At 39.0% G+C, this 26,393-nt stretch overlaps 1 protein-coding gene across 5 annotated transcripts in view; it reads left to right on the top strand.

Annotated features, from left to right (window-relative positions):
* The window catches only part of AUTS2 (activator of transcription and developmental regulator AUTS2), a 1,404,533-nt gene extending 1,390,202 nt beyond the window's left edge, over positions 1–14,331 (top strand). The window contains exons 13-20 of one of the 5 annotated variants that reach the window (XM_075589952.1): positions 666–695; positions 2,589–2,660; positions 6,446–6,596; positions 7,366–7,443; positions 8,152–8,235; positions 10,370–10,405; positions 10,549–10,765; positions 11,237–14,331. In XM_075589952.1, coding sequence (XP_075446067.1) covers positions 666–695; positions 2,589–2,660; positions 6,446–6,596; positions 7,366–7,443; positions 8,152–8,235; positions 10,370–10,405; positions 10,549–10,765; positions 11,237–12,470 — 1,902 coding nt within the window. In that variant the 3' untranslated portion in view covers positions 12,471–14,331. The remainder of the gene's footprint in view (positions 1–665; positions 696–2,588; positions 2,661–6,445; positions 6,597–7,365; positions 7,444–8,151; positions 8,236–10,369; positions 10,406–10,548; positions 10,766–11,236) is intronic. The other 4 variants (XM_075589951.1, XM_075589954.1, XM_075589955.1 and 1 more) reach the window with 4 other exon arrangements.
* Positions 14,332–26,393: the final 12,062 nt, after the last annotated feature.

The following is a 26,393-nucleotide window of genomic DNA, read 5'->3' as shown; positions in this document are numbered from 1 at the left end:
AGGTAAGTAAGTGCCTTCCCATTAGGTCCGATAGGCCCGAGAGCGTGGCAAATGCACATGGAGGCGGACATTTTAGCTGCCCCAACATTTTGCTGCCCGGGGCCTAATGGGAAATCTGACACTGACACCAACTTATTTCTATCTAAAACTACTCAGCCATGTCTTGTCTGTTATGTAGAACAGTTGAAGGTTATTAAAACCCATTTTACTATATCCAAACACCAGCTGGTCAATGTTGGCAATGCAGCTATGCCATTCCAGTTCATGCCAAATCTTCAACCGGCCGTGTTTAGGAAAGACATTTACGAAAGTGGCTCTCAAAGAAATGAAGTCTAAATTATAGGACAGTGTAGAAATGATCCCAGAAGATTGAGAAATGAACGGAGTTAACAGAAACCATTTTATACAAATATAAAAAGACATATAGAAACTAGACTAACTTTTTTACAACGCTTGTTCGGTAGATTGTCATTTCTGTCACAAGAGGAGGTAAGATTGGCTGTTATGCTGTGCAAAATTGACTAATTATTCTCCAAAAGGGCCTAATTGGAAAGTAAAATCCTAACATGTTAATTTCTCTTCATTATGAACCAATAAGCATTTGTTAATTAAAGCGATTGTCTGAGTGACAGGCATGTAACCAAGTTGTCATTTCCTCTTCACAGTTGACAGATCCGTTCAGGCCCATGCTAAGGGTAAGATTATTATATATTTTTTTTCCCCCCTCTTTCTTGGTATATCATATGGAAAACAAATTAAAAAAAAAAAGTGGTCATCAAACCCTACAAACACGAGCACAATGCCAAAGATAAGTGTGTTTTGTTGAGACGCTCTGATGATGAAAGAGCACTATTAAAATAATCGAGCCATGGTTTTCTTTGACCCTTGTTTTCTATCACCTGCTCTGCTTTCTGTGTAAGGAAAATGTTGGGGGAGATTCACTAAGAGATGATGTCAATGGCAGTCACCGTGGGATTGCCGTGCAATACCCCACACTGGCACATAGCGAATCCTAGCATAAGAGTTTTACAGTTACGATTTTCAATAATAAGAACAATTCGTGGTAAAAAGAGGACTGTTTGCTATAACATTTCTGAAGGGGTTTTTCGTTATTAATGTACAATACATTTTTTTTGGCTTACTAAGAAAATCATTGGATTTCTAAGAATGACATTTAAAGCAGCAATCCACACTACTCGCAATTGTTATTTTAATTTTATTTTAAACTTACCTGAACCGGTGGGGTTGCATGGAGCTCATTCGTTGTCCCCCAACTTCCAGATCTTCCCCCCCATTTTGTGCACTGAAGAATAAATCACGGTAGACACAAAATGGCCACAAAATCAGAGCTAACCACACAGCCTGTAGAAGTCTATCTGTGACCCGTGGCCATATTTCTGGGGGGTTTTATGTATATTGTTGGGATCAAAACCAAGGGATCCCGGTTTTTCTAAGGTTAAATAAAATGTATTCTGAGGTGATTGCACCTTTAAATAAAACTCATCCCTGTGTAGAAGTGAACACTGAATATGGTTGCCACAGTACATACATTTAATGTACTGTAAAAGAAACAAATAATGTTATCTATAAAGTTACATTGAAGGACTCCAATATAGTAGACAAGGGTAGCTAGTGAGGCATTTGACTGTAGCGGTGTTTTTCAACCAGGGTTCCTAAGACCTATGGGTTCCCTGCATTTTTCTGGTCATTTGGGAATTGTATCAAATACAGAAAAAATTACAATGTATCTGATCTCAGACGCGCTATTAGAGAGGGTTGGGGATCCTTACAATTAATCTGATCTCAGAGGCGCTATTAGAGATGGTTGGGGTTCCTTACAATGCATCTGATCTCAGACATGCTATTAGAGAGGGTTGGGGATCCTTACAATTAATATGATCTCAGAGGCGCTATTAGAGAGGGCTGGGGTTCCTCAGAATTTCACAATATAATTGTAGGGTTCCTTAACCAAAAAAAAAAACTAAATTCATGAAGCCTCTGTAGTTTTATGTTAGAGCAGGAAAAATACCTTAACCTTGCATTATATAGCAGAAACTATCCATATTAACGTTGATAAACAGTCACTTTATAATGGCTAATGTGTTAGTTTAGCTTCACTCTAAGGATACAGTTGGAAAAACAGGAGTGTCCAAAATACATTTACGTCATTTTCCATTTGAGGCCTAATGAACCTTATCAGCTAAAAGGGAAAAAGGACAAGTTTCAGTGCTGGAAAATGATACTGTGCTAAACCTTTTGACAATAACAGTCTGTTTCACAATTGAACGTGTAGAGAAATTCATCTCTTTTTGGTGTCAACCTTTTCTGACACCGCCATTGCATCATAGTGACACGCGCCAAACAACCTTTTTATTTAAAGTATCTAAATACGTTACGTGTGCATATTAGTCTCTGGAACTGATTCATTCTTGGACCCTTACCCCCTAAAAAGTTGCAACCCATCTTGAGTAACTGTAATTATAAACAGTCTTTGATTTCCGCCCCACCCCTATAAAAAAATAAACACCATCTGTTTCATGTGCTCCCTCTATTTAATGTTACAACTCAGTTTTTGATTTGTTTTGCAGAAACCAGGAAAATGGTGTGCCATGCATGTTCATATCGCCTGGCAAATATACCATCATCAACAAAAAGTCAAGGTTAGTACCAAACCACTTCCTTCACTGTCACCGGGGGTGAGCCACTCCGGATTGAAACAGCAACACCTAAAGCTATACGACTTTTTTGAAGTTATTTACTAAAGGTGAAGAAAGTATAAATGTGACATATTACCAAAGATGGTGTCTCTGGATAATAGCAGCTGTACACAGTCGGTCTTCAGCTTGAAAGAAAACCCTGTCTATGTTAAAGTAGATAAAAAGTGATGCACTGTGATTGATCATTTGGCTCTCATTACCCACAATCCCTGGCTGCAGTGGGAGCACTGTACAGTATGATGTGCGATTAGGGTATAAAGCAGGTTTGCGGACCTGTCTGAGATGTGAATATGATCATGTGTTCTTTATCAAAGAAAACCATTGCAAGTAAAATCCAGTTGTTCGGTAGCGTATATAAAATTAATTGCTGATCAAAGTATCTGTGTCCAGAGCAATTGTACACAACTAAATTTCAAATAGGCAGGCTCAACGGAGAAACCATAAATATCTTTAGATTATGATTTGAGATACATTAGGTTAAGTGTCAGGTTCCTTAACATTGATTAACAACAAATCAGAGGGACAATTATTTTCTTCCGCTTCTTCCTATTATTATTATTTTCCTGTGTCCAACATTGTTTCAAATTTAAGGACCATTTACTTCATGAAGCGTAAAACATCTATTTATCTATTTTGCACTCCGAAACAAATATAGAAAACCATTCAACACTGACATCCCTTGATGACTTTACTGCAGTGCTAGCTGGCATAACAACTATATCAGAAATGCTTATTTCCCCAAAAAGAAATTACATGTTTGGTGCATCAAACATAGGATCTGCTCATTCTTTTTGGGGGAGAAAAGCGCAAAACATCTGGGATGGTTCTTTTGTGAACCAGCTCAATTAGCTGATAAATATCACATCAATGCATGACAGCCCCAGCAAAAGAATTGATAAAACATACATACATTATATGCTAATATTAGTGATAATAATCCATCATTTGTGTGTCAGCATGAGACAAGTGTGAGAATAGTATTCCTATCCTGTTGATATTTTCAGCTTGCTTCATTACGTTCTATATCAGACATCATATACAGTATTTTCCTTTTTGGTTTATTTTATCCATCCTAAGAACCCAATTCCAGTTTTCATCAACAACGAAACACGTTAGCAAACTAATTTCGTCTGCAAATGTTTCTATCTTATTCTTTTTCCCTAGCACACTGTAAGATTTTATGTTTGTTAGAAGGTACGATATGAATGTGAGATGCTATAGCTTTATAGCGCTCAGGGGCATTGTATAAGCATTAATTAACTTTCTCTCCCTTCATTTAATTCATAATGGAATTTGAAAACATCTTCTGTGTTTTTACTGAAGCAATTGTGTGTTGTTTTTCAATTGCAACTATTAATTGAGGCTCATCTACTATTGTTTTACAATGCCGAAAAGTCACCTTGAAATGTGCTGAAAGCATAAGTGTCGTTATATACAGAAACAAACTGTAATGAGAAAAAATGAAGCAGCATATCAATACAAGGACGTAATAATGGTAACTAGATTATCATGGCAGTCTTAGTTTTATTTTAATTAGCCAATTTTAGAAAGACGCATTTTGTGATTTTCCCGTTAAAAATGTAATAGAAATGAGTGCCTAAAAGGGCAGGTTCTTAATGTGTCTCTTAGGTCCTTATTCAACATGCGGTGGAGCTTCTACTCTCTGTACCGAAGGAGATATCAGCTGCCTTTAAATTAATGTGGCTAGATTCATTCTTCATCATAGGGAAACAGCTTTACAGTATTAGGGGCCTTAGAGGCAATTGTAGGACAGAATACATATCTCCACCATAGCTACAGTAATGTGTGTAAGCATACTGTAAATGACTGAACTCATGAGTTTTCTGGGTGCTAGGGGACAGCATTAGGAGACAGCTGACCCTCTCATTGAAGGAGTAGCACCTGAGGAGTTAAGTTAACATGCCTCTGAGAAACAATGGTGGTGAGTTAGAGTTCTAAACCCATCCTGATTTGCTCATTAAACTGAATTGTGGGTCTGTGCCACCACATCAGATCCAAAACAAATCCCATTTCTACGTCTACATGGCCCATTTCCATACAATGTAATCATTATTTTTATTTTTAACATGGGAAAAAGAACACCTTAATAGGACTGTTTTTATAATTGTACGAGCTCCATAGAGTTGTTTACCTGTATTTAGTTGCTTGACCTCATTGTCCTGAAAACATTATTGCTTTGTGTTCAATTACCCAGCACTGTTGCTGTTTTATTTTAAGTGAAGAGAATTTTCCCTCAGAGACCGTGGTTACCAAACGAGAAAAACTATTAAAATAACTGCTAATCCACACAGGATTTACTAAATAGACTCCAGCCACCACTATCGTGTTTTCCCTAAAGCAATGCCGTCAAGTCAGCTAACGTCTGTCAATAAGATAAATGCTGTTTTGCAAATGACTCATAAGGAAATATTTGGCCTTTTCGTACACACCATATTTGGGGCTAGGTTTTGCACACATTCCATCGCAATGTCAGATTTGACATGTGGATATAGATTTTTGGAAGAACAGGAGCACCTCATCCATTATTGTGATCAAATCAAACTATGGTTGAAGCTATTTGAAATTTTTAGCGGGTTGTTTGCTAAAGCTTTCCGGCTGCAAAACCAGTACACAAAGAACTGCCCTAGATTTATGAAAGGGAAAAAACTGCAATTGCTTTCAATATATCTTTGATAAATATGGTGCTTTTCTGTACTGACTCTGTCCAACTTTTGCAGCTAGGGGACTTTAGTAAATAGACCCCTTTGGGCATATGTATCAAGGCAAAGTGGTGCAATTCTGCGGAATATGCATCATATGTATCAAAGGACGAAATCCCATTGAAATTAATATTTTTTTTCTTTGATAAATATGATACAATTGTTGCGCCCCAGAATTGCGACACTTTTGCCTTGATCCATACGCCCCTACGTCTTTACTGTGGTGTGCTCTCAAGAGAAATACTTGATAAAAAAAGCTGCAGTACAATTTGTAGAGAATATGGGGTGTTTTGGGGTGTGTTGTTTCCTAGAAGCTTCTTAGAATAGTATAACATCAGAAATCTGCTTTTTTTTAATAAGACCCATATTGTCTCTCTCTTAACCCCGATTTATTGTATGTTTTGATAAAGATCAGTTCTTTAAATGTGTGTTCTGCGTGATTGACAACAAGATCAAAAGAAATGTTTCATGCCACACCACAACACTACATCATTTTATTTATATAGCGACAACAGTGTAGACAGAGCTTTACAAAATGATAAAGGGAAAACAAAGTACAAACAATCGGGATAAGAGCAGCAAGTAAATAACATTAGGCATAAGGAGGTCCTTCCCCAAAGAGCTTACAATCTAAGTGATAAGTACAAAAGCTATTTGTCATTCATAATCAGTATGCAATTCCTGGTGCACTTATTCCATGGTGTAGGAGGCTAGTATGCAGTGATTTTCCAATGTACAAAATTCAATAAATAAACTTTTTAGATGCATATGTATTTACCCTTATGAACCTTGGGTTTCTCCCAAATGCCAAGCTAAAATTTGTCTGTCACTTCTGATAACATCAGATTAAAAAAAAAAAAAAAAAAGTGTAATTTCAATTATGGCACACACAAATATCAGTTCTGCAATTTCAAGGTGTGAATGTGGCATTTTGTACGGTTTTTGAAGCTTCCTTTCTTATCTGCCCACGGGGGAAATCTAATTTGCCGTCATACTTTTCCATTTCAGAAACAGATGCAGACAGATCCACACAAGCTGGATTTTGGCCTGAAACCTGAGTTTCTGAGCAGGCCACCAGGTCCTAGCCTCTTTGGAGCTATCCATCACCACCCTCACCATCACGACTTGGCACGTCCCGCCACACTCTTCTCTGCAGCCGGTGGGTATACAGATGTGGCCAATGTTATTGCAATCCGTGGCACGCTGCTGCTGCAGCAACAGGACAAGCATAAATTGTTTGAATGAGCCTATCAGATCTCCTTGCTAGAGGAATTATTGAGCACAGAACTTATTCACAAGGGAGTAGACACTCTTAACTCAAAGAGATGTTTCACAACCATAGCTGGTGACCATTTCAGCTATCGCTCAAGACACATCTGCCCCTATTTAATCTCTGCCTTTCCCTTGCTAGGGAATGTTTCAGCCTCATTCATTTGACTTCAGACATACAATAAGGGAATACTAGGGGCACATTCATGAAGCAAAGATGGAGGGTTGATTTAACCCTTTTGAGTGCCAGAGTGCAGAACACGATCTCCCTTAGAAAAACTAGCAGTAAGATTATGCGTATATACTACTTCACGGGGGCCCTGGGGTGCAAGAACTCATGACGCAGTACGTCCACAGGGCACTCAAAGGGTTAAAGACCAGAACCGCAGTGTTTTACTATTATTATTTAAACTTGTACTGTCACAGCAAGTAACAAGACCAGTAATCGAGTATGATGACCACAAAAGAGATTTACACATAGCAAAACCGTTTCTTTAACCTTATTCAATCCATGTAAAACACTGCACTTAACAATACACTAACCATGCACCATACTTAGGATAACCTCTCAAAGCAAGAAGTAACTGAAACAGGATTTATATTAAGCCTATTTTAATTTTAGCTCTGGTTTTTATACTTCTTTCCTGTGCCTTTTCTAGGTGGAGGACACCCTGCTGGAGCACCTTTTGGTCCTCCACTTCATCACGGCAATTTTCTTAACCCAGGTGCTCATCTTGGTAAGTAATATTTGTAATTGACATATGTATTATGGCTGGCAGATGTACTTTCACTTTGTTGAAAATGTTTCTGCACGAAAAAAAGTGACTGTAAAAATTCAAATAACATAGATATTTCTTTATAGATTGACCTATTTTACCTGATAGATGCCTTAAAGGGCCTTCTGCCTAGGCCTGTGACAAGTAATATGGACATATGCGTCACTGGAGTTCTCTTAGACCATCATCTTTGGAACCAGAAGTAGATATGCAGAATTTGTTATATTTATGGAAATTATCTTTTCAAAACCCATCGATTCAGTTCATACATAATCACAGATACCGTAGGCTTATCCCATTCTGTGGTGGCGCAGACCTTTTAAGCCACTGAATAAAGTAATGCATGCCAATTTATTACTTGGGTAACTTAATCGGGAACAATAGTAAATAAAAACATCTACCTATTCGCATCCAAAATCTCTGTTGATCTCCTTTTGAGGCAGATATTCATATGAAAAAAAACAATCTTATATATACATTTGTGTAATTGTCCACCAAATTTATCAGAGGTTGTGTCACCTCCCTGGGTGGACACAAACAGCAACAAGTCTAACTCTGGCATTCACTGACCACAGCTTCAAATGTTAGTGTGAAAACAGACCTAATTAACTAGCACACGCAGAAAAATGTATTCCTCTTTAATCATATCGTGACATTTTTTTTCTATAGAACCCTTCAACCGACCATCTACATTCAACGGGCTTGCTTCAGTGGGTGGAAATGCCTTTGGGGGACTTGGAAACCCTTCAGTTAGTAAGTATAACTTTTTTCTGCTTAATATGTCTATAAATTAAATAACCAATGGGGAACACGTGTTCTGATCTTCTACCATAACACCATTAACCATACAATGGGTTTGACTTCTCCATTAGGATTCATACATATTTCAAATGAGATGATGGAACAGAGAATCTGCATTACTATTATTAATATGATTATTATTAATAATGAAAACAATAAAATTATAGTGAGGGAGTAGTTACAAGTCAAACAGAGTGCTCAAACAGGACCCACTTCAATAGAATGACACAACAATAGGGATATACAGATAAAGAGTAAAGCTCGGGGGAGCTTAATCCTTGAGTGAAAGAGTGTGCCAATGGATCAAGTCTGGAAAACAAAAAGATAAAGCCAATTTTGAATACAACGTCTGTAATCTCTGGATCTTTTGGAGGAGATGAGACATGTGGTTCCAATTTAGAACACAGAACTAAACTAACGAAATAAATGAAGGTCAAAAACATTTAAAAATAGGTCAGATAAGGTTTGCATAAGATATGGAAGCCAAGAGAGTATTTACCTCAGATATGTACTAGGTTTCATGGGGCTTGTAATGTACTACAAGGCATGTCAGGTTGCATGCTAAGTATAAGAAACAGTTGAACACACACACAGTTCAAACAAATAATATGAGCGCAGTATTGGGTGCAGACTGGATTGCTCGTGCATATTATATGAAACCTTAAGGCTTTGTAACTCCAGGTTAATTGAAAAAAAAATGCTTATTACATTATAACTATCAATACATATTACAAATACTACATTAGGTTTTGAGCTGTTGAAACGTTTTGCTTTATGTAAATAATTTCCCTAAACAAACTCTGTATCGCCACTTCCCAGTGACCCAGTGCTCTGCAAATGGAAACTTGCCACTCCCCTTGATATCAGTCATACAGTACCTAGCAATACAAACTCTACTAACATTGGTTATTTTGTGTTTTCGTTTTAAGATGCCAATAATTCAACTTTAAAATTTCAGTGAATTGTATGGTAGTGTACAATATATTTACAATCATGAGTGTTTTACCGTCAGTCTATTGTTTATTTTGTATAATATGCAGTCAAAGTGGTTTATAGCCCAAAAAGACCTAAGCGGCCATCTCGGACAATATAGAATTACCCTACTTTCAGCTCGTGTACTTCCTTGTTTCAGAGATATTTACTAGTGTAGTTACAGGTTTTACATCTTCCGCCAGAGGAAACAAAATGGCTGTCAAATCTCAGGCCAACAGGAAGTTTCAGAGATATTTACTAGTGTAGTTACAGGTTTTACATCTCCCGCCAGAGGAAACAAAATGGCTGTCAAATCTCAGGCCAACAGGAAGTTGCAACATCATCGGTTGCAGCTTTCTATTGGACGGCCATTTAAATCCTCTTTGTTAACCATGAAGTGATAATGGTAACTTCACTGGTTAGTATCTTGTGAACCAGGGGGTCCCCAGAGCTGAATATTGTGTGGTCAAGCGCTGGAGGACATCCCCCCTCCCTCCCCCCGGATCCAATCCTGTAAACAAAGGCTGTTAGTTAGGAGAGATTGCAGCTTTACTTTTCACCTGTGTTCGTAAAATATTGTATGTTATGTATAATATGCATGTTATGTATGTTATGTATGTTATGTATGTTATGCATTTATGACCATATGTACAAAACTTTAAGTTCCAAAGTTGTTAAATGGATTTAAGCCTCTAGGCGTGTAATATTTAAGGGGATTTATGGCTAAGCACCAATTACCAAGGTTTGGTGGTTATTTATCAACCTGTCTTCAAAACTGGGGAAAAGAAACTGCACCAGATTTAATAAGAAAAAAACAATAGGGTTTTCTTGATTGTTAAATTGGGTGCAGTGTTTTTGTCCCACTTTTGCATCTGAGAGACTTTGATAAATTACCCCTTAGGTATCTTGTTGACATCCAGGTTTTAGGTAGCTGTTTTGTGTGCATCAGTACTGTACCATACTGACTAAAAATCACCATATATCTAATGGGATTGTTATAGCCATCTGCAAAAACCCTTAACAAAAATTGTATATATTTGCATTTAAATTGCATAAATGAAATGACAAAGAAGATAGGAACGCAGTCATTTTTCTTTTGTCTTTTTTCCCTAAGAAACAACCAGATCCTTCAACCTCTCCCTCATTATGGGTTAGTACCACTAACATTTACACTTTTTGTTAAGTTGAATAAATGTAAATCATAGGGTTTTAATCATTTTTGATTACTGCCAACAAGAGATTCCCCCTTAAAAATATTTTTTTTATATTTTTCTAATCCCCTTTCTACTGTAGCATCCAATTCAATGTTTGGCCATAAAGATGGGCATAATATGCAGAACTTCAACAATCCACATGAGCCATGGAATCGACTGCACCGGACACCGCCTTCATTCCCCACCCCGCCACCCTGGCTTAAACCTGGAGAATCCGAACGCAGCTCCTCTGTGGCAGCTCACGAACGAGACGTGGACAAGAGAGAGTCGTCTGCTTGTAAAGACGATAAAGAAAGGCACGTACATCTTTACGAGAGTTTGTTACATGAATACCAGTACATTGTAAACACAAATGAGATTCACACTCAGGTGATGTAAGTAAATTAGAAGTGTCCCCTGTGGAGGATTCTCAACACTGATTTATAGTTAGTTATAAAAAGGCTTCACGACGCACATTTGATCGTAAAATCAAGGATATCAGTGAAAGCTTATTGGCTGAAACTAAAATTTCACCATTATTATCAACTCCGACAGCCAACACTCCTGTGCAGATAAAACAAATTGGGGGAAACTCTCTAGAATAGAGGCACGCAAGTGAATTTCTATGTATGTTGTAATGTACAATATCAACCTCAAGGCCAACATCCTATGATTATGATCAATACTGTTCTGTTGTTGTGGCCTAATTGTACTGCACTTCCTGTTATTGGTTTATTTTCTTACTACTGTATTTGTTACATAATAATTAATTACTGTATTATCCTCAGGGAGAGTATGGAGAAACGACACTCCAGTCATCCCTCACCAGCGCCTGTTAACCAAGTAAACTCTTTGGGACATAACCGCAGTTCATCGGAACAAAACAGAAATCACGTAAATATTGAGGTACGGGATAAAGAAAAGGCAAAAGAGCGAGAAAGGGAGCACTCTGATTCCTGGAAAGAAGCGAATGTTGAAGAGCACAAAGCAAAAGATAACCATATTTCAGAGAAGGACAATATTGTTCATGAAAGCAGAGCTGTGGAGGAAGCTAAGCAGTTATCTAGGGTGCCTTCACCATATGTTAGACCCCCTGTAGTGGAAAGCACTAGGCCAAACAGTACATCTAATCGAGAGACGGAGAGAAAGAGTGAGACCTCATACGATAATCAAAAGAAAAATAATGACGTAAAAGTAAAGGAAGAACGGAAAGAAGACCATGATATTGTGCCTGAAGGACCTCAAATCCACAGGTCCTCTGAACAACCTCAACCAATATCTACGTCACATGTCCATCCAAATCATTTAGCATCGATGCCAATGGCTGTGGGTATAACTGGCATGCACCCAATGAACAATATTGGTGGTCTGGATAGGACTCGCATGATGACACCTTTTATGGGAATCAGTCCCATCCCAGGTGGAGAGCGTTTCCCTTACCCATCATTTCACTGGGATCCTATGCGAGATCCATTGAGAGACCCGTACAGAGGACTAGATATTCACCGGAGGGATCCCCTCGGAAGAGACTTTTTGTTACGAAATGATCCACTTCACCGTCTTGCCTCACCAAGGCTGTACGAAACTGACAGGTCATTCAGGGACAGGGAGCCTCATGACTATAATCATCACCACCATCATCATCTTTCTGTTGACCCCCGTAGGGAACATGAGCGAGTCAGCCATCTGGAGGAGAGAGAGAGGTTACACATGCTTCGGGAGGACTATGAGCATGCCCGTATGCACGCAGTTCATCCAGCTGCATTGGATGGTCATCTGCCTCATCCAAGTCTAATTACTCCTGGACTTCCTAGCATGCACTATCCAAGGGTCAGTCCTACGGCGGGACATCAAAATGGAATCCTTAATAAGACCCCTCCAACAGCAGCATTAAGTGCCCCGCCTCCACTTATTTCTACTCTGGGAGGACGACCAGGCTCTCCCAGGAGGACTACTCCATTGTCCACAGAGATAAGAGACAGACCTCCTTCTCACACGCTCAAAGATATTGAAGCACGATAAAACCAGAGCTTGGGGTGTAACAGGACAGACAGCCTGATTAAATTAAAATCAGTGCAAGACTTAACTTTGTACAAATGTAAAGTCTCCAAGAGCAATGATTTTCACTTTTTTTGTATATTATATGTTGCAAATTTTCAGATCTTTTAGCCAATTCAAATGTTTGTTGTGTCTTCAACTGTTTTATTTTAAGTGTAAAGCATTTTGATTGGAACAGAAGGAAATATGTCATTACATCTGCTTGGACTGTTTCAGACTTATGATATTGAAAGGAAATGTAAATATATATGTAAAAAAGATGATTTGCTTCATTTGGTAATGGTTCATATATGCAAAAGGGTAAGACGAAAGCTTTACTATGTACAAATGTAAATAGACGTAATGACATAACATAATACAGTAATACTTCTTAAAATGTGCAGTTTGCAACCTTACTATTTAAGAACACAGTCTGCTTATACTGTGTTGCATATATTATTAGAGACAACTAAACCCCTTCAACTATGCAATCGATGTAGAGGCTTTCAACAAAAGCCTTGATAACACAAAAGGAGCATTTTCAACACTTACACAATAACTAAAGTCATATTTTCCCTAAACAAATCATGAATGTTACATCAACTAGTTTTTCTTTTTCTGTCATCTATTATGGAGAGCATCACCACCCCTAACAACCTTGATCATACACATAATTAAATGTGTGTGTGTTACTCCCAGACTGAAACACACAATAAGATCTATTGCATTATAGAATAAAGGCAGACCTAAGATATCCAATGTGGAAAACAATGAGTCAGATTGAACCAGGTGAGGAAGAGACTTCTTGAGAATGTATAGCAACAAAAGGTAGGTTTGCTCTATAGCATCTAACTACAGTATGTTGCCTATCCATAATGATTAGATTATCGCTAATGGTTACCCAGTCAGAGCAATAGTCACCTGGAATAACTAATAAAGAATCCAGGATGTTTGCCTCGGGCTTTCAGCACCATCTCTTCCTGATCCACTTTTTAGATTACATTTGTGTTTTACATCTACCTGATTGGAGAGGATATGACTTTATCTGAAATACCGTACACATTTGGTTTACTGGGCTGTGAAATATATGTAGGAAATAAACATAGTTCATTGGTCTTCTAGTGTATTAGAGTGATATATTAAGTTGTTATCCTGTTTTGGCAAAAACTAAATCACAATGAATAAAACTCCTAACAGTTGTTTCTAATAAGCAGAGATCTATTTTAGTAGTCAACTGAAGGTTTAGTTGTGAGCTTCAGATTTTGTGAACTCCAGATGTTGTGCAGTGTTTTTTTTTAAGGAACAAACCCTCCCAGAAGAATATGTACACTGGAACAGTAGTGGTAGCTTTCAGTATTGTAAAGAGATTGTTATATACAAACCTTTTTGCTGTTTATCCTGTATGTAAGAAATTCCTTTCTAGATCATATGTAAAGAGGAAAAAAAAGGAAACTAAAAAGGAAAAAAAAAGTGAAGCAACTCGATCTTCAGCATGTTCCTCATCAGCGAAGACTTGTGTTATGTAAATTGTGCCATGTTATTAAAAAATGTGAACTAAGCTTCCTGATGTTTATTTGTGTGGAGTGCCCATTATTATGAAGGGAAGGATTCCAGTGTCCGTACCAGCACTGCCTTCACCTCCAAACCTAAGTAATTCAGACTTCCTACTACTCTGGTCATCATAACAAGTTGTAACTAAGCAGGCAAAAATGCAACCGGCTGATTTATTTCTTCAGTATATTCTTCCAATCCCAAAATGCAGTCAGGTCACAGTATACAGTTTAGAGAAGAACAATGTGATCTTCTTTTGTTATTGACTTTAGAGAACACTGAAGGGTCTACTTATTAAAATCCCCTGGGTGAAAAACTGAGGGAAATTCTGTGCTGTAAACAGCACCATATATCACAAAAAATGATTCCTATTAAAAGCAATCAGATTTTTTTTCTTTCACTTTGGTTTTGGCCCAATTTTGTAGCTCAGAGACTTTTGTAAATAGCCCTATTAGTGTACAAAGAACTGAAACTAGAATTGGAAACATTAAAGCTGCATCATTCTTTACAGTTACAGTAGATGGCTTGCATCTTTGTGTTACAGGTTGTGTCATACTCAAATAATCCATATTAATTATTCTTTAACTGCCATTTTTTTTATATCAAGACATTTAAAAGTGCAATAAAGAGCATATCCATCCACAATACTACTTCTAAATCCATCTACTCCTAAACTTAATTGAACCCTTATATGTGGGACAAAGTGTCTGTTGCTTGGGATAGACAAAGATAGAATCGAATGAATCAGAATAGAATCAGATGAAAATTTTATGATGATCTCTTAAGTAAAGATTAGGCAGTCTACAAAAGGATATTTTAACCATAGTCTTCCCCAATACACTCATCATTTATATATTATATATTATATATATATATACATATGAAAAAACAATTTGAAGTACTGTAGCGCCGCTAAATATCCCAGTTAATGATATAGATAATAATAAGAGAGGCAGTAGCTATAATTGGATGTGCTTAGAGGGGCAGCTAAAGTAAGGCTAATACACTATGATAAAACTTTAAAAAATACAATATCAATGCAATCTCCTGACAATTAACCCTAAAGAGTAAAAATAAAAATCTAAAAAATATATTTATTAAGTAAAAAATAGAAAAAATTGCCAAAAAATTAAAAGATATAATAAAAAACCTTCAATACATAAAGTCCTGTTCCAGTGGTAATGTCTTTGGTTTCTTGCAGCCCGTTTCAAAGGGATCACCAGTCCCTAATGATATCTAGAAAAAAAGGAAAGAGAAAGAAACAGGCGCACACCTAGTGCATTACCACAATAAAAATGTATTGAATGAACATAAAATCTTACAAATGCCCACTCACAAGTACAGCAAATATAGGCGTGTATGAGATAGGCTCTCATGTGCCAAGCAGCTCGATCACCAGCGTCCGTCCGCAATCGTGGCTAGACTCTGGCCGCCATTTGCCCACGAACACTGCTGCAGTTTGATTGTAGAATTTTGGCTCCCGTGTGCTGCTCTCCCGGCTAACAACCTATTACATCAGTTACATTGGAGGTGTTTGTTTCCTGGAGGGACCTGTCCTATTTAACACCGAAGGCTAAGGACCCCTCTTCCGGTTCCACGGAGGTGACTCACGTGACGACGCCATTGATTGCGGACGGACGCTGGTGATCGAGCTGCTTGGCACATCAGAGCCTATCTCATACACGCCTATATTTGCTGTACTTTTGTGAGTGGGCATTTGTAAGATTTTATGTTCATTCAATACATTTTTATTGTAGTAATGCACTAGGTGTGCGCCTGTTTCTTTCTCTTTCCTTTTTTCTATATATACATATATATATATATATATATATAAATGATGAGTGTATTGGGGAAGACTATGGTTAAAATATCCTTTTGTAGACTGCCTAATCTTTACTTAAGAGATCATCATAAAATTTTCATATATATATATATATATATATATATATATATATATATATATATATATGAGAAGTGTTTGATTGTTAGTAGATGTGGGGATTCTCATTGGTCCGTCGGTCCGCCCGCCCATGCCCCGCCTCCCCCACGACTCTCTTTGGCCAAGAGGTACGCTGACATCACGGACACACCTACTCCACTGTGACACACACAGACACACACACACATACTGCCACAGAGTCTCACCCCTGCAGACTCACCATACCCCCTGAGACTGTCACACGAGACTCTGAAGCCTAAACTGAGCCCTCAGCATAGCCTCGGAGACTCTCCCTGCATCCCCCTCCCTTCCACCCACACACCCTTCAATGAATTTATGATTATTATGCCTTTATATGCCCCCACCCTTCACTTACCATCTACCCTACTATACACGCTCTTCCCTCCCCTACTACTCTTACCCGTCCGACAACCCAGGTCGCGCTTGCACTGGACATGTGGCCCCATCATCGGCGGCACCGCTACTGTGGCAAAATGGCCGCCTTCCCGCCCGATACGCACCACATGACATATATTTGCTCCACCTGGATCAATAAAAATGTTTATAAACAAGCATTACAATAAACATACACTTCAATCATATTGGCTTATTGTACATTTTATTTTAAACAACATACATTTATTTTATCCATTTACATCCTGGGCAACGCCGGGTCTATCAGCTAGTATATATATGTATAGCGCACTTTCCCCCTCCCCATGGGAGATATGGTGGCTACTGTGTGTGTGTGTTACCTGTGGCTCACAGGATGCCTGAACCTCCACTGCTGGGAGCCTGGGGTGGATCTGATTCATCTGGTGACAGCGCCTCTACCTGCACGTGATCCTAAGTGTGGGATAACCCTGTGCAGGACACTATATAGGTAATACACACTGGTATGGTATAACAGGTTTACTGAACACATATGAATAATAATGATAATAACAGAACCACTCAGGCTTCGCAGGGCTGTACCCCCACACCGTGTCTACACCCAGGTGGTGTTTACCCCAAAGTACCCCTGGGCATCCAACCACCCTGGTGTCCACAGGTAGCCACCCACCCACCAAGTGTGTCAGGCAGCGTTGCCCCACTAGCATGTTACTGTTGGTGCACTTGTAGAATGGTGATATACCTGCCGGGTTCTCCAACTGAAGATAAGGGATCCACTGATTCAGCGACGTTGTCCGCCTCCACATGGGGTTAATCCCGGCATTGATAATATCACCATGAAGGTAGTTTCTTTGTGGTGGTGGTCTGGTACCAAAAACATACAAAAAAGGGACAGGCACTCCAATACTCAAAAAAAGTAAATACTCAACGTTTCGGTCCCCACTGAGACCTTTCTCAAGAGCAAATAAATACCTGTCACTTATTTATTTGCTCTTTAGAACGGTCCCAGTGTGGACCGAATATAATGTCACTATATTTAAAGATATTTTGAATATCATGAGAGTTGGCACACCAGGGGCCCTTATTCAGGTGCTCCCACTTCTGTTCACGTTACTGACCCCCACATGATTGGAACCGCAAGCAAAGGGTTAATTATGTAATTAATGGGGTTGTTCAAGCTTTCATACACTGTATTTAGCCCAAACCCCTCATTCTAGTGGGATTGAACATTTAAAATGCTGGAAAACAATCATGATGTATATTGATCTTAAAATGCGGTAATTTGGATTCCCTCCTCCAAGATTATCTTAAATTCATCATTTTAATATGTAACCAGTTATGTACAGCTGCTATCACAGCAACACACAAATCAACTTATGCTTCGCCATATCCACCTGTTATTTGGGAATGGATAAAATATTGTCTCTCTACCAAATTTGGGCTACAAAAGTAAATCAAAAACCACAACATTAGACACTTTCAAACTTGTGTGGTGTAATGTATGTTATGATCCGCCATGTTATCTGGTTGCATTTAATTGCCCTTCCCTATTTCTACATTATAATTAAGTGAGAGCCACATAAGCTCTTTGTGTGATTAACATTCACTAAGCTGTGAAAACTGAAGTTCCAAATGAAGGAGGTTCAGGATGTCACTGATTGTGACTCCAGTATTCTGGGCTTATTCACTAAATGGCAACGCTGTTACCAATTGTTGACAATAGTAATTGGCTTTCGCTGTGTAGTTGAGATCTCCTATGCATTTTGATGCTGGGAATAAAGGAGATTTGCTTTTTTTTTTTTAAATGTGCTATAGTAGTAGCACAATAGCAATGATCACATTTTGGCAAATCACATAGCACAATCTATATAGTAGAGGGGAAATGCTGATTGGCTGCCATTTGTACTTGGTGTTGAGTACTACGCTAGACTTACCTGAAATTGCAGCATTTTGCTTTTTTTGCCGAGAAGGTAAAAGCCACAGGCAGCAGTGAGGGTCCATTTTACTCTATTAGACCATTAAGCCCCGCTGCCGGGGATGCCACTATTTCTGCCCCTGGACTTTTTATGGCAGCAGGGGAAATAGGTCTGGGTACATCTTTATGTAGCTCGTGAATAGACGTGAGTCTATTAGCTGTTTTCGCAATGGAGTATGCTTGTTACTCTTTTATTGGGCAGTCATAAATATAGTATTAATGGAAGAATATATATATCAAGGCTTTCAATTAGGTTTCCAGAGTGGCTGGATGAGAAAAAATGTACCAGTGTGAGGGCCCCGAAGGGAAGTATCATGAAGTTTTAGATATGTATAACAAGACCTAAAGACCATTATACTTCAATAAAAGAATGTGTGAATATAGTGCATGTTTAATATTCCTACTCTGTAGCCTCATACAAACCCTTTGGATAGAAAAACATCATTTTTTTTATTCCATTAAAAAAGCGTCATAAATGCATATAAATATGTATGAAATAAAAGTACATTAAGCATTTTAATAAGTACATTAAGCTTTAATAAGAAGCTCTTGTAGAGATCTTTCAGCAATTACAGCGTTCAAATTTGCTGGAGCGGGCTAATGAGTAAACACATTTATTAAACATCATAAAATGGGAATTACTCGTTTCAACAGTTATTTTTGTCACAAACTTTTTTTTATGAATGTCGAAAATTTTGCAGTTTCATGGACATCACAATTTTCGCCACTTCACCAGAATTTAGCAAAAATAGCAGAATATAAAAGTCATGTGCCTTAGTTTAGGGTCAAATTACCTGCAATTAACTTTTAAAGCTTGGCAAATTAATATTTGGTGAAGTTTGCCCATTTTTGCTACATTTTTCACAAAATAAAGGCACATTTTGCCTGGTTTGTGAAGATGAGCTAAACTTTCATCCTCTATGGCTGGGATTTTGAAATATAAAATCAAGAAACCTTAAAAGGGCCTAATACTATACATCTATCTACTCCTTCAAAGCACATAAGCCCAGATCCACCAAAAGGTGCTAAACTTTAGTACACCACAGGAGTGGGAGTAAATGAGTGCTAAAGCTTGGTACCCTTTTGTGAATCTTGGGTCATATTCTTTAGAGACACGTCTATTTTGCATTTGGAATTACATGTCAAGTGCTTGGTGATTTCAACATCCAATCAAATGTCAATCTCTCCTTTAGAACAACCGGGCCAAAGTGAATTAATGATGGCAGTGATATGGTTATTAATTAAATCTTGATGACTAATGCCTGTTAAAAAAAATCGGATTGATTTGCAACTTAGCTAATTACTTATCATTGTGTGGATTGTATTGATGAACATATTAAAGGGGAAAAAAAATAAATGTTTAAAAAAAACGGCAGCTTGGACTGCTGCTTGAAGGTTGTCTTGGGAATATGCCAAATCACATAGGAGCTGTTTTAATTCCCTCGTCAGCCATTTGTTATTTTGCAAACTGTGAGGTGCTCTTTTCCCCTTCGGGTGCTGGTACTTTTGCAGGGAGGGATGTTCATGATTTTTAATACGTTATCATGGGGATTGATGAAACAACATAAACTGTAGCTGCCTCTGCTTCACAGTGCCACATTCTTTGCATTCTTTGATTTGTGCTAAATGTAAGAAAGAGCTTCCTGCCTATGATGAGACATTAAGGAGGTTATAGTGGCCAGAAAAAGTGCCAGAAACTCTCTACCGTACAGTGTACAGTACATAAAAATACCACCTGTGGTGCATTTTCATGTCTCAGACGGGTCTGCAACCCTGTCTTTCCCCATTATTGCTTAGCGTACATTATTTGCAGGGATTCTGGGTAATGACATGCAAATGAGCACAGTGTGCCCTTTACTTCTTATCCATTTTAACATGGAACCCTACCAGCTTCACGTATCAGAGACGGCTGTCCAAAAGGAACACTCCGTCTCCTGCTCCGGTCACGTGGTTCCCTGGTGGCTCACACAGACACTGTTTACCTGCTCCGGTGCTGTGGAAGTGATTCCTGCAGCTCCCACGCCGGCTGAAGACACCTCTGATGCTGCCACCATCACAGGACTGCTACTGCTGATCCTAGATGTCGCCGCCACCCTGCAGGTAAGTGTCAAACCGGGTACCCGACCGGGTAGAACCTTTTATTTTGGCCGGGTACACGTTACCCGTTTTTTTTTTATAATTGATTACCCGGTCCAACACTACTTCAAACTGATTCACATTGGGTTAACATTAAAGTAGAGACCTTCATACTATGATGCAAAGAGTCACAAGATGAAAACACCACAATTTCCATCTATTTTGCTCAACATTTGCCTCGATACTTTTATCCCCATTGTGTCTGTTTTTTTAAAGGCACAATCACCAAGATTTATCACATTGAACTAATCCCTTTCATTAGCTCACGTTTCCCCTATGTGTCGATTAACTTTTAAAGATGCATTCCTACCTAACATACAGTATTAGGGTGTAGCAATAAAACACTAAGCAATATAACATACTATCCATCAATTTTAATATGTATTCATAATTCAAGATCAGTTTAATAACATTTCAAATATATGTCTGCAAACATAAGTCTAAATTACCTCAGAATGTAGATCATGTAATGTAAATAATAACAGAAGTTCTTTCAGTAGAGTTTTTCAAGGGAGACCAGGACAATTTACACCAGGGATTAAGACACTAGACAGAAGTGCAGAGTTGAACAAAAGTGAATTTATTGGAAAAAGTTTCCACAAACTTCCAGTTCATAAAACACACACACAAACTCACCCAACTGGGGTAACTGGGGTAACAACTTAAATTCCTAGGTGCGGAGACCTCAGTCTGGAAACTTACCCTGTTATGTGTTCACAACTTGCGCCGTTGTCCCCTCTATTATGGGCTGCACTGCCTTGCTCTCCGGTGGGCAGCAGTTTTACATTTCCTGCTGTTCCTTCATTCCAAACAGCTCCAGGCAACATTACACACAGAGACAGTGGACAGAAAAAATCAGCACTAAATCAACAATTAGTGTAAATATAAATTGTGAATAATCCATATATTATCCAGATAAATATAAAAATGAGATAATGGATGGAGTGGGACAAACCCCTGTGGTCTTAGCTGCTTCAGATGGAATAACCAGTTCCAGGAAGATTCTAACACACAAAAAACAGAAGTGCATATAGCATGAGTGTGCATGAGGCCATGTATATATATATATATATATATATATATATATATATATATATATATATATATATATATATAATATATATAATATATGTATATATATATAATAAAAAAATTAATAGATGATACCGTTCAATTTATTTTTTCATTATTGAAGCTCGGCTAACACGGTACTGATACCTCTACACATATATATATGTATATATATATATATATATATATATATATATATATATATATATATATATATACACACCTTACCTAATTTCAATTAGATTTATCAGGATCATGCAAGTGCAGTATGTTTAAAAAGATACTTTAATAAACAATATACACATAAAAAACATACTGCACTATTAGTCCTCTATCTCCTTGTACCCTATTCTACCCTACCTACCATCATCAGCAAAATTCAACACTGCAGCAGCCAGGAAAAACCAGGAACGCTGTTAACCCGCAGTAGTCTGCTGTCTCAACAAATTCCCTCACCTTCCGTGTACCTGTCTTCCTGGAGGTATCTGGCTTTTCCTTCGTTAGAGGTTGAGTTATTGTGATAGCTTTTCATTTTCCATTTTCATATGTAGCCCGATCCTCCCTTTAGCTCTCCTCACCTCCACTGCAGGTGGGTAGCCGGTAAGGGTGGCGCCATTTTGTTTGTGCGCTCGCATGCGCTGGAAAGGTTTGTGCATGCAAAGGTTCCAGCAGCCCCAGGGGCTGCACAACACATGACACAGTACAGCCAATCGGGAACTTTGGGTGTGCTTGAAGTTTGAGCTGACAGTTAGGAGCGTGGCAGTTGGAGCTGGGACAAGGAACGAGTAAGTTATATGTGCAGATGTCAGTGGCATCTGCACTAGGCCAGATACCCCCTATTATGCCCCAGCTAGGCCCCGACTCCCACATAGTTTGTGGCTGTGATAGGAACTTGCCCCTCAGATAGGGACCCTGCCCTGCTTAGCAATATTAGTGTTAGGGATACAGGGAGACGCCACACAGTGGCTGCGGCCTGTGGTCCAAGACACAGATCACACTACATTAATAAAGACATTGTTTATGGTGGTACAATCCATCAGGGACCCACCCAACGTAGAGGCGGAGGCTTCAAAGTATCAGCAGCAGATCCGTGGATCCCAGCATCGTGGCATCAGCGTGCCTGGGTGTGACATCACCTGGCAGGTACCCAATGCATCAGTGCACCAACTCAAACACTATAGTTGGGCAGCACTGTCACACATACCTTGGGTGGGGGAGCAGAACATTGGAGGGTACAGCAGTGCGTGGCCTGGTTGGTGGTATATATATATATATATATATATAGATATATATATATAGATATATATCTATATATCTATATATATATATATATATACACCCTAGGTTATTTATGTTGTTCAGTAAAACTGTTATCTTTCATAAGTGTGTGTTTTATTGTATGCGGGTCCTGTAGCGGGGTTATTCTACATCATATAATCCTGTACAGGTGGAGGCGCTACCGACCGAACATCGACTCAGGTATACCCCAGGTTCCCAGTATCAAAGACTCAGATCTCCTGTGCACCACAGGTATTGCACCATATACACACACCGTAGCCACACATCTCTCAGGGGGTGGGGAAAGTGTGCGATATATATATCACTATATATTATTTATTGTATACTTCTCCTGTTTGAAGATACCCTTCAGCCTTACTGTATAGTGTTAATATTGCACTTTGTTTTGTTTGGTTTCATTTACTTCACCTCTAGGTGGTGCTGTTGGACTGTTTGGGTGAGCGCCAATAGCCTACGTTTTGTACTCACACTTACTCTTTGTGGGAGGTCAGAGGAACAGGGAAGAGATACATTCCATAAGACCGAAATTGTATTGTATTGTATTGTATGTCTTTATTTATATAGCGCCATTAGTGTACATAGCGCTTCACAGTAGTAATACATGTGGTAATCAAATAAATAACAGATAATATAAATAACAGATCATGGGAATAAGTGCTTTAGACATAAAAGTAACATTTCGGAAGAGGAGTCCCTGCCCCGAGGAGCTTACAGTCTAATTGGTAGGTAGGGAGAACGTACAGAGACAGTAGGAGGGAGTTCTGGTAAGTGCGTCTGCAGGGGGCCAAGCATTATGTATCGTGTTTAGAATATCCACAGTGCTATTCATATGCTTCTTTAAGCAAGTGTGTCTTAAGGTGGGTCTTAAAGGTGGATAGAGAGGGTGCTAGTCGAGTACTGAGGGGAAGGGCATTCCAGAGGTGTGGGGCAGTCAGTGAAAAAGGTTTAAGGCGGGAGAGGGCTTTAGATACAAAGGGGGTAGAAAGAAGACATCCTTGAGCAGAACGCAAGAGTCGGGGTGGTGCATAACGAGAAATTAGGGCTGAGATGTAAGGAGGGGCAGAAGAGTGTAAAGCTTTAAAAGTGAGGAGAAGAATGGAGTGTGAGATGCGGGATTTGATCGGAAGCCAGGAGAGGGATTTCATGAGGGGAGATGCTGAGACAGATCTAGGAAAGAGTAGAGTGATTCTGGCAGCAGCATTTAGGATAGATTGTAGGGGAGACAGGTGAGAGGCAGGAAGGCCGGACAGCAGGAGGTTACAGTAATCAAGACGGGAGAGAATGAGGGCCTGAGTCAGACTTTTAGCAGTCGAACAACACAGGAAAGGGCGTATCTTAGTTATATTGCGGAGGAAAAAGTGACAAGTTTTAGAAATGTTTTGAATGTGAGGGGCGAATGTGAGAGAGGAGTCGAATGTGACCCCAAGGCAGCGTGCTTGGGCTACTGGGTGAATGATTGTAGTTCCAACAGTAATGTGGAAGGAGGTAGTAGGGCCAGGTTTGGGAGGAAGTATGAGGAGCTCTGTTTTAGCCATGTTGAGTTTAAGGCGTTCGGAGGGCCATCCAGGATGATATAGCAGAGAGACATTCAGAAACTTTGGTTTGTACAGCAGGTGTAAGGTCAGGTGTTGAAAAGTATATTTGTGTGTCGTCGGCATAGAGGTGATAATTAAACCCAAAAGATGTTATTAGGTCACCTAGAGAGAGTGTGTACAGAGAAAAGAGAAGAGGTCCCAGGACAGAGCCCTGGGGTACCCCCACAGAGAAATCAATAGAGGAGGAGGAGGTGTTAGCAGAAGAGACACTAAAATTACGATGGGAGAGGTAGGATGAGATCCAGGATAGAGCTTTGTTCCGAATACCTAGAGTATGGAGAATGTGGAGGAGAAGAGGGTGGTCCACGGTGTCAAATGCTGCAGAGAGGTCGAGTAATATGAGCAGAGTGTAATGACCTCTGTCTTTGGCAGCATGGAGGTCGTCAGTTATTTTAGGGAGGGCTGTTTCGGTGGAGTGAGCAGTGCGGAAGCCAGATTGTAGAGGGTCTCGGAAAGAATAGGTGTTGAGAAAATGGAGCAAGCGAGAGAATACAAGACGTTCAAGTAGTTTAGAGGCAAAAGGCAGGAGGGAGACAGGTCGATAGTTAGAAAGACAGGTAGGGTCAAGCTTGCTGTTTTTGAGTAATGGTATGACTCACATACATACAAAGAAAACAAAAGCGCAGACACACATAGTGAAGTATGTAGAGTATATATGTATATATTAATAGGGTAAAATATCTGCGTTCATCAAATCAATTGGTTAACAGCATTTCATGTGCAATACATGAGTTACCAGACGTCGCACAGCCACCGCCAGACCTCAGGAGTTCTCCTTCACTGCCTCCAAGACGCACTGCCACGACACTTGGCAAAAGGCCTCCACTTTAATCCTGTTAATGCGTAGATAACCTTTACAGGTCAGGGCCGTCGGGAACCACCGCTTCAGTTGCTCTAGGGGTGTTCACATCCCTGTCATTATAGCTGCAGACGCCTGTGTTCTACTTAGAGGTTGTAATTTTTCAATTTTTACACCAAGGTGGTGAATGGGTTAATTTTACATTAGAGGTAGTAATTTGCGCACTTTTTCTTGTTTGCTATTTTGTTACATTCCATAAGACACCTTCTGGTCTTCTCATTCTTATGGTTTAGCACTGCTTCATAAATATGGCCTTCAATCCCTTTAATATTTGCCAAACCTACCTCAAAATGTCAGTCATACAAAATGTTCAATCTCTGGAGGTCCTCATCATTAAACACACTTTACTTGTAGCCACCCGGATGCAGGGACTGCCAATGAGGGCAAAACAGAGTGAGAAGCTACCTGAAATGCATGAAAAATGAGATATAATTATCAAATGAAAATTTAGCTGGTCCCATTTTTTACTGCAGGGAGCGAAAAGTTAGACTATAAATCTGTAAAATAACCACTTGATCTCCTCTTGAATGCTCACATTAAATGTACACAGTTTGAGGAAGCAGAGTATTATTACCAATAAACTTTCAGCCCAGCTCAGAATCCACTCAGCAGTAGTGTTGTATGGTGTATTGCTTTTATCCAACAAAAACACTAGATGGCAGATGTAGACCAAAAAAGTAAAGAACATCTGATGAACTCTAGTAGTATGTAAAATAATTTGTACATGCATATTCATAAACCATTTATTTTGTTCTTTTAAAAGTTTTCACAATTTACAAAAATTAGTTGAAAACAGATTAAAAAAAATAAAGTGTTGCTTCTTAAAGTGTTGTTTTCTGGAAGTGAGTCTTCCAGAAATGATTGTAAGGTATTTGGGAGTAGTTTTCCCTTTCCCTCGTCCGTGGGTGTTAGAAACTGACTCAGTCAGTTCTGGGTTTATTTCTGCAATTTCAATAGAGTTAAATTGGAGACATTGAGACTTTTATGGAATGTCACGGCAGCCAGCGTGCAAGTGGCCTTTGTGATGTTCTCTGAACCTCACATGAATTGCGGCCTAAATCTAATCGACAGCACAATGATCACAGTATAA

This window comes from Ascaphus truei, chromosome 3 (assembly GCF_040206685.1).
Source record: "Ascaphus truei isolate aAscTru1 chromosome 3, aAscTru1.hap1, whole genome shotgun sequence".
NCBI classification, from domain to species: domain Eukaryota; kingdom Metazoa; phylum Chordata; class Amphibia; order Anura; family Ascaphidae; genus Ascaphus; species Ascaphus truei.
This window is presented reverse-complemented; position numbering and strand designations above follow the sequence as displayed.